Source organism: Crocodylus porosus, unplaced genomic scaffold (genome assembly GCF_001723895.1).
Source record: "Crocodylus porosus isolate Cpor-Errol unplaced genomic scaffold, CroPor_comp1, whole genome shotgun sequence".
In the NCBI taxonomy this organism is placed as follows: domain Eukaryota; kingdom Metazoa; phylum Chordata; order Crocodylia; family Crocodylidae; genus Crocodylus; species Crocodylus porosus.
Window position 1 is genome coordinate 113,218,078 of NW_017728943.1, and position 9,625 is coordinate 113,227,702.

A 9,625-nucleotide genomic window follows, 5' to 3' on the forward strand; every position below is an offset into this window, starting at 1 on the left:
GATAAATACAGGCTGCAAAAATTCCTCAAGGGTTCGGAGTAATCTGAGTCTTTGACTCTGCTCTGACCCTATTTGCAAATATACCTTTTGTGCTGCTAATAAGTGTGTGTCTGTGATTTTGGTGGCCTCCAAAGAAACGAACCGCTTTTTGCATCACAGTTGGGACACTACAGGGCTTCACTTCCCCCTACTCCCTTCACTGCAGGACTGTGTCCAACCCTGCACTAAACAATAATTAGTAAACTAACTGGTTATCACTGGGCTTATTAGTTAAATGATTAATCATTTAACTTTTCATAACCTTAAAGCCAATACAAGGACATCACTGGGGAGCTGGAGTCACTATTTGGGTTGAAAGAATATTGTTAAGAGGTGCACTTTGTATGATGTGTGGGCCTATGAGATGCCCCTGCTAATGTATTCAAATTGTTTTTCTAATATTAAAAATCTTGGGTTAGATACAGTAAACAAAAGATAGGAATTTTTTTTTTTTTTAAAAACCCTCCTACCATCTGGCAAGTCACACATTCAGCTTAGTTCAAGCATCTTTTCTTTGTAAACATAAAACTGCTGAGCTACTGGGTTCTATAAAATTGTCTTATGCCAGAGGGGAGGATGTCCCACACTCAGCATCATCTTAAATTTCCTTTTTATTCCCGTATTATCATCACTACTCCAGATTCTCCCTCAAACCGAAAAGGCCCTTTACATGACCTGGGAGAGCAACTAAAGCAATTTTTTTCAACAACCCAAGAAACCTCACCTTGAACAACTTTGTCAGCAAGACTCAGAGTGAACTGCAGAAGATCTCACTGAACACAGGAACTATTCCAGAGGTCACACAATCATAGAAAGTTAGGGTTGGAAGGGACCTCAGGAGGTCATGTAGTCCAACCCCCGGTCAAAGCAGGACTAGCCCCGACTAGATCATCCCAGCCAAAGCTTTGGTTAGCTGGGTTTTGAAAACCCCCAAGGATGGAGCTTCCACCACCCCTCTGGGTAATCTATTCCAGTGTTTTACCACTCTCCTAGTGATAAAATTCTTCCTAATATCTACCCTAAACTTCCCTTGCTGAAACTTGAGACTGTTGCTCCTTGTTCTGTCATCTGCCACCACTAAGAACAGCCTAGCTCAGGGGCAGTCAATTATTTTGGGCTGAGGGCTGCTTACTGAGTTTTGGCAAGCCATTGAGAGCCACATGACAGGCAGCCAGGGGCAGATAAATATTAATTTTCTAAACTTTTAGGGCCCCGTGGGCCGGGTAGAATGGCCTAGTAAGCTGTATCCGGCCCACGGGCCACATTTTGCCCACCCCTGACCTAGTTCCATCCTTTTTCAAAACCCACATCAGGTAGTTGAAGAATGCTATTAAGTCTCCGCTTAGTCTCCTCTTCTCTAAACTAAGTAAGTCTAATTCCCCCAGTCTTTCCTCATAAGTCATGTCCCCCAGACCCTTCACCACTTTCATTGCCCTCCACTGGACTGTCTCCAATTTGTCCAAATCCTTTTTGTAGTAGGGGGGGGCCAAGATTAAACACAGTACTCCAGGTGTGGCCTCACCAGTCCTGAATAGAGGGGAAGAATCACTTCCCTTGACTTCCTAGCAACACACCTACTAAAGCCGCCCAGTATGCCATTTGCCTTCTTGGCAACTAGGGCACACTACTGTCTCATACACAGCCTGTGCTGGGATGCAGGGGGACTCTCATTTAACTTGAACCAGGAAGGGGTCTGGGACAGAAATTTCATAAACCAGTTTGACCTAAATCAGTTAAGTATGATACTACATTCAACTAGGTTTATCTTAAACCGGTTTCAGCCATTTTGAAACTGGTTTATGTGTACTGAGCTTCTGTTCTGTTACAGGTTTAAACCCATTTCTGAAGACTTAAACCAATGTATGTGTAACTTCTGTCCCTAGCCCTAAAGGAACATCCACACAGCAGCAGTAGAGTGCTCAGTCAAACAGCCAAAGAGCAAGTCCCACTCACATGTCCTAAGTCCATGCACATCAGCTCTGGCAATGAGCTACTGAGGATAAAATACTACAGAGATGGGCACCAGTATACATACTAAGCCGGACAGACAAGACAGTAGCAGGAACTGTTCTGAATGGCTGCCGAAGGCAGACAACTTTGCAGGAGAAGGCAATAGCTTCTCCCAGTAGCTTCTCCAATGAAGAAAAGCAGATAGGGGTTGGAAGGAAACATAAGAGGGCTGTTGGAATGAACATGGCAGGGGGGAAGAATAAGGCAGACTGTTGGAGACAAACTGTTGGGGAAGAAAAAAAGGAACGAGTGAACTAAAAGAAGACAGAAGATTGTAGGTATAAAAAGAAAGAAGGGGAAAAGGTTAGAGGGCAAACTGGTGTAGTACTTCAAAATGTACAATTCTCCTGTTGAAAAACTACTGGGGCCAGGCTCCCTCCCTCCAACATGTGGAAGAAAATCTCTCCATCTGTACAGAATCAGGCATCTCCACTGGTGTCACACAAATGTTCAGGTTTCCTACTTTCCTTGTTAGCAACTTCAATATTGCTTCAGTATTTTGCAGTTCTACTACAGGGTAAAGAAAAAGAAGAGGGGGGCTGGGAGTAGGATGAGGAAGCCTAAAAGTTTTGTATAAAAAAAATATTCCCAAAGCAAATAAAAAATTCAACTTTGGACCCAATCGTGTTGCCATTGGGATGGCATTTTATCTCAAAACTTTAGGCAGAAAGTAAAGAGAGAACTTCAGTAAGGGCAAGTAGAAAACTGATTCCAAAATACAAGCTGCTAAGGAAAATGAACCTTTGCAACAAGTTGTTAAAGGTTGTGGTTTCACTTTACATAATATTTTTCAGGGGTACTTTCACTATAGATTTGCATAGGTACTGGTTGATATGATCAAGAAAATTAGGAAAATGTAAATTCAAATCTTGACATCAACTTGCTGTTACCTATATTAACAAGTAACATGAGGCAAGATAATAAGGGAGGTTCTGAGACTACTGTAGAATAGAACACATTATACCTTTGATCTGATTCTGCTCTCATACACATGGCTGTAGATCAGGCATAACTGCTGACCTCAGTGAAGTTATACAAGAATATAACTGATATGTAATACGAAACTGGATCTGTGTGTAATATATTCCTCATAACCCCCTGCTCTCTCTCTCTTCCATATGGCGTCAGATATCAACTTCCAAATCTATGAGCCACTATTTGGTATTATTACTCAGTGTGCAAATTCCATCTATCCCATCTGGGCATTTGTAAAGATTGCAGCTTTTGATTAAGTGCTGTGCTGTTTGTTGGACACCACATTCACACAGGGGATTGTCCAATAGGCATGTGCGAAGAGGGCAATATTCAATTTGGATTCGACCCAATTCGGGGGACAGTGATTCAATTCATTGATTCGGATCACTGTCCCAGTTGGATTCAGCCAAATCTGCAGATAGATACAGGTTAAATGTTCAGCCATAGACACAGCTTAAATTGTTTTTTTCTACATACCTCAAGGTACCAGGCATAGCTCTTAAGTGCTGAGACAGTGGGGCAGATGGAGTGTCCTACAGGACCGTGGCAGGGCCCCCCCGTGTGCTCCACAGCAGACCCGGAAATGGACCAGAAGTGCTTCTGGTCCACTTCCGGTTCACTTCTGGGTCTGCCGCTGAGCACACTGCTGACCACAGGTTTGGTTCAGCATCCCCAGTCTCTTCCAGGAGTTTGTGAGCTTCATGTATAAACAGGTTATGACTTTTAAGCCTTTTAAGCCTCCATCTATTTGGTTATCTATTGATGGAGCAGGTCATTTTAGTCATCTCTTGCCTCTACTGCCAGTAATGATGTTAGGGTTTGTTTTCCTATATCACTTGATCTAATGCCTGAGAGTTCAGGGAGTACATCTGTCTGTAAGTTGTGCATCTTGTTATGAGTCTCAGCGCACTGTTAAGTACAGCTTTGAGCTTTTTAGTGTAACAACTTCTGGACCATACAGGAGCACAATATTCTGCTGGGGCATACACCATTGCAAGTGAGGTGGTTCAGAACATTTCAATGTTGGCACCCTATGCTGGGCTGCCAAAACATCTGAAGGCAGCTACCCATGCAGAGACTTTACTGGTGACCTTCTGAATGTGATATTTATAGGTGAGGGAACAGTCTAATGTGATTCCTAGCAAGGGTGGGGTATGTTCATTGGGAAGGATGTAGTTGCCTACTGTCATGCTCAGTGTGCTCTTAGTTCAGTGATTGTCCAGATGCAAGAGTGATGATACTGATATATTGATGCTGAACTTTAACTGTCATTTGTGGAGATACTCAGCTCAATGGTCCAGGAAACCTTTTTCCATCTTTTGTTCACACATCATACCTCCTACATGTTTATTGTGTCAGCACATAATCTGTCCATTCTTTATTATTCACCTAGTCAGTCACTCTCCCTTAAGCTTCATATAATCCAATCTTTTTATATAGAGAGTGGTATGTCAATGCACATACTGGAAGCTGGCATCTTCTGTCTACCATCTCTGGATAAGGCACGTACAAAGCAACATGGTGTTGACTGGATGCAGAAACATGGTGGCCAAGAGAAAAATATCAGATTAACACAGCTGTATTCAAACAGCATCAGCTTTGGTCACAATCAGTGGGTCAGCCTCTGGACTACTGCAGTTTTGGGGGTTTTTTCTACAAATTAATTGATCACCATCTTGAACTAGACTTCATGTTCATTTATTCTAATCTGGACACTACAAATATTTGTGCCCTTTAAACAAACATTTGTGCAATGTCCAGAGTTGCTTGTACAATTATGATGGCTAATTTGAATTAGCAACCAATTAGTTTACTTGTATAGGTATCTCCAGCATAGCCCAAGTTAACTATAAGAACATAAGAAGTGCTATACTGAGTCAGACCAATGGTCCATCTAGTCCAGTATCCTGTCTCTGACAGTGGAAAAAAGAAGTGAATGCTTTAAAGATGAACTGGTAAGCCAAAAGTGAAAGACATCATGGAGACTAATGACTAAAGAAGTAGTCACCAACCAGATCTCAGAGCCTCTTGCAGCTGATTCAAGGCTGGGGTGGGCGGCTGAGTGCATGCACATGTGAGCCCCAGCGGGCGGGTGTGCATGGGGCGGGGGCTAGATCGAGGTGCCCGTGCCACAGACCCAGGAGCAGGGGTAAATTTAGGGAGACCCCAGCCAGGTGGGACTTACATGATGGGGAAGCGTGCCCCCAAATAACTTTTTCTTCCTCTGCCTCAATCTACCTCCCCCCTTCCCGCCCCACAGATTAACCTGGTGGGTGGGGGGTGGGAGAAGTGTAGCAGCAATGCACAGTAGATCTTGGTTTGCTTTTAAATGCCAAAGGCGATCTACTTAAAAGGCTGGAAACCGCTGGACTAAAGCGTAGGACTGGGGGCCAGTAGTTATGGGTTCTCTTCTATGATCCATCACTTGTTTGTTTTCATTTACTTTGACTAAGTAATGTAATCAATGTTTCTCAGTTTCCCCAGATCAAAAAGATGTTGTTAGACTATCTCATTATCTGGAGCTAAGCCCTTACTCTTCAACAGATCACCTCTAGATCATTAGATGTCATAGAACAGTTATTCTCAATCTTTTGCACCCCTCAGAAAATGCCAGCTCTTAGTTTTCACTCATTTTTGGACGATGGAAAATTAAAGGGGAAATTTTTCTGTTTCAAAGAACTCAGAAAGACTACAGTTACAGATTTCTAGTTGAAATCCCCAGGTTTATCTTGTGAATCAGGTTTGTAAACCCAACAGTGCATGACATCCTACAGTACCTTTGAAAGGTTCTCAAGGCACCCCCAGGGTACCACAGTACCCTGGTTGACAATCACTGTCACAGCAATTCAAAGCATTATTATATTCCATGAATAACTCCTTTGAAATTATTTTACATTGTTATACATGTCACCTGGGTCACCTTTTAATAGTAATATAAAGAAAAGCAAATTAAATAAAATAAACCAATCCCCATAGTAGGCAACTTTTGTTTGCATCACATTATCCATCTCTATCCTTTCTTTAGTGCCAAGTGATAGACATATTAACTATAATGATGATGAATGCTGTGGAACAAAAAAAACTTACTCAGGTAGTTGAATGGTGAAATAGCCATTTGAAGTGGTGCACATAAAAACCAAAGGATTAGCTCAGTGCCCACAGTTACTGACAACATGACCAACATCCTATGCCTTATTAGCCAAGCAATAATATACCATTTTATGACAGATACTTCCAAAGCTCAGTCAGATATATTCCACAGATTAAGAAATCTTGGTTTTCCCTTTTAGAGGATTAGCATATGCATTAGGCTGAGACTTCAAATGGCCTGACTTTCAAAGTCTGTTGAGCCAAAATGCTTGTGCAAAGATGAAAATGCAAATATAACTGTGCCTGTGCTGAATTGTACCATTACTTCACGTACAAATTGAGCAACTTCAAGTCTGAACTATCAGTTTGATAAGTAACTACCTACCTACCTGTACATGCTTCCTTTCAGTTCACTTGCAACACTAGTGTAGTTGCACAAACGTGTTAGGTACCCCTCACTCCCCCCCGCCACAGCCCTTTCTAGCATGTATAACAGCACATGACTTTGACAATCAGAACTGAAAGGATACCACAGATGGCACAGTCATTCAGAATGCGGAGTGTTCAGTGCTTTTTATCCAATGAGTGAGAAGGATGAGTTGTGGTAAATGTTTGTAATATTTAGGTTGATCAATCTTGGTATGGAGGAAAACTATTTTTACACTGTGCTGAATTTACCAAAACTGACTATTGGATGCATCTATGTCATAAAATGTCAATACAGTTATGTATTTCTATTCTAAAAGCACCATTACCTGCTGATCATCAGGAGTCCATATACCACAGGTGATCTGACTCTCCAGATTTATCTCTGACGACCAGTGTCTCTGTCCACTGACTGAACCAACCAGCACAAATCCATCTCTGTAGGAGATTAGTGCTTGAGTCCCATCATGGCTCCAAGTAAAGTCGCTCACCTTAACGCATAAAGGAACAAAAAAATTAAGACATAATTCATGCAGTAGTTTCACATTATTTTAATTAAGACAGATTTGCATAGTATCAGACAAAGTGACTCCTAGAGAAAGTGCTGTACATTTAAAAGTGTGGTATTGATGCCTATAATGTTCTGGTAAAAATTTAGTATGTTTTTCTGTCCTTTTATAACAATTCTGTACTTTCACGGATGCTCTCCAATCCTGAAAGAGCAACAACATTAATCTTTGATATTTTAATCCTACTCTTCTTCTCAAGTTCTCAAAGTGTTCTGGCAAAAGTTAGGTTACTCCTGCAAGTATTTGTATCCATTTTATATCTGGAGAAGTTTAACATGGGTTTAATGCAAGGCATCATAAAACTTGCTAAGAATGCATTTTGTATAACATGTGACTAGAAATCAAAAAGGTCCTGAGAGTACAGCAACAGGGTTAAGGAATATTACAGCCCTGCCTGTGAAATTCATCTATACCCTAAGAAACAGCAATGAGAAGTGGATTCACTGAGAAGACACAACTCAAGAATTTTCTTTATTGTGGTCCTTCCTGGGTGAAAATGGTTGGGGGCAATTCAAGCCTCAAATAAGACCTTAAAATAAGTTATAAATAGGATGTGAGCAAGTGCAGTGGTTTGTCCTGGTTCTCTGTCTAGTGATACATATGTTAAGACCCAAGATAAGCCAGACAGAGCAAGAGCCTCTGTGACATTACAATTCAGTAAGTGTTTTTTGTTGTTTGTTTTTTTAAAGTATACACCTCAAATTTTCATCCTCTTCACATTGGACCTCTTAAGACTTGCTCATTCTTGATGGAAGAGAACATTTGCATACTAACCTGTGCCCCCCGGTCATTTACAAGTTCCACAGACCATCTGCCTTCATACTGAATCCAAACAAATATTCCTCCATCTGCATCACAGGTTGCCAGTTTCTGGAATGGCTCATTCCATCTCACCAACACAACCTAAAGAAATTGCAAAGAAATGCAACATCAACAAAACTGTACACAGTGCTAACGAGCACTTTGCAAGAGTCAATTAACTAATACTGCAAAATAAACAATGTCACATTTAAATTCTAAATAAGTTCTCTAAAACAGTAATTTTCAGCACAACATCAGGCAGCACTCAAACACAGCTGGAGTCATTTTATTTTGGCTGTCAAACAACTCAAAAATTCCCCTGTTAAGGCCTTTTTGCAAAGCATCAGATTTCTCCGAAACAAGCAAAAAAAATGCTGCACATGGCAGCCATTCTTCACCTTTTTAGAATTAGATCATCCCTTGTTAGACTCAAGGCACTCCTCAAAAATGCCAACTCTTAACTTTTACTCATTTTCAAACTATGTAAAAATAGTAGAGTAATTCTTCTGTTGCAAAGAACTCAGAAAGACCACAAGTCAAATTGTTCTGACAGTATGGATTACTACTTGAAATCTCAGGGTTTATCTTGTGTCATGTGTAGAACTTTGCACAGCTAGCAGTGCTAATAATTGTGTGGCATCCTGTGACACCCTTAAAAGGATCTTACAGCATCGTGGTTGAGAATCATTGCTATGTGGCAGTCCAGAATTCCACTATAGAAAAAGCAAACAAACCTAGAGGTCCTAGTACACCCACAATCCACCCTCTGAAACCACTTCCCCACCATCGCCTCAACCCAATCACACTGGGCTCCTATACGTGTGAGTGGAGCCTGTTCCAACCCACTGGAAATCCAGCATATTAGAGCAGACTTGATTAATCGAGTCTGTTGGAGCACAGAAACTGATCTGCTCCAGCAGCCTGAAAATATGGCGGTAGGACACTTTGAAATAAAACACATCCAATGAGCTTTAGTCCAAAGTGCCCTGATGCCTTTTTTTCAGTGCAGGGATGCATGGGGATGTTGATATGTGTGACGTGGGTGTTTTTAATTAGCACAGCTTGCTAATTAAAGCACCGGTGCCACAACACAAAACACGCGTAAAAATGCCCACTGATTTCAATACAGTCAGGATAGCATTACCATATTTCCAGTTCCAAAAAAGAGGACATGTGTCACGGGGACACCTCACTCCCAACCCACAGCCTCTTGGACCTGCCAATGTCCCTCACTCCCAACCTGCAGCCCTTCATCCCTGCTGCTGTCCCTCACACCTGACCCTCAGCCTTCTGGTGCTGCCACAGCTGGCCCACAGTCCCACCAGTGCCCCTCACTCCCCTCCCCCTCCCCCTCCCCCCACAGCCCTGGCAGTGCCCTTCACTCCCGACCTGCAGCGTCCCTACTCCCCTCAGTCCTGCTGGAGAAGGCCTCCAGCTGCCCCTATCTCAACCAGGCCAGAACATGACAGCTAAAGCCACTCCAGCTCCTGTAGGGAGCAGCAAAGTGAGCCTGGCCCTGGTGTGGGCTGAAGGGAAGAGCAGGGGACACCTGTAGAACCCCCCACCCCAGGCTGGGGCTCCTGCGCTGCACCAAGCTGCTTGGCTATGCCTCTCCATGCCCCAGGTAGCATCTCCCAGGTGTCCCATACCTGAGAGCATGGGCACTGGCTCCCCACTGCCCCAAAGGACCCCACCCCAACTCCCTTCCCCTGCCG

At 42.6% G+C, this 9,625-nt stretch overlaps 1 protein-coding gene across 2 annotated transcripts in view; it reads right to left on the reverse strand.

Moving 5' to 3' along the window:
• The window catches only part of TULP4 (tubby like protein 4), a 237,071-nt gene that overhangs the window by 81,499 nt on the left and 145,947 nt on the right, over positions 1-9,625 (reverse strand). For both annotated transcript variants that reach the window (XM_019550023.1, XM_019550024.1), the window contains exons 3-4: positions 7,884-8,012; positions 6,870-7,031 (exon numbers count right to left, since the gene is read on the reverse strand). In XM_019550023.1, coding sequence (XP_019405568.1) covers positions 6,870-7,031; positions 7,884-8,012 — 291 coding nt within the window. The remainder of the gene's footprint in view (positions 1-6,869; positions 7,032-7,883; positions 8,013-9,625) is intronic.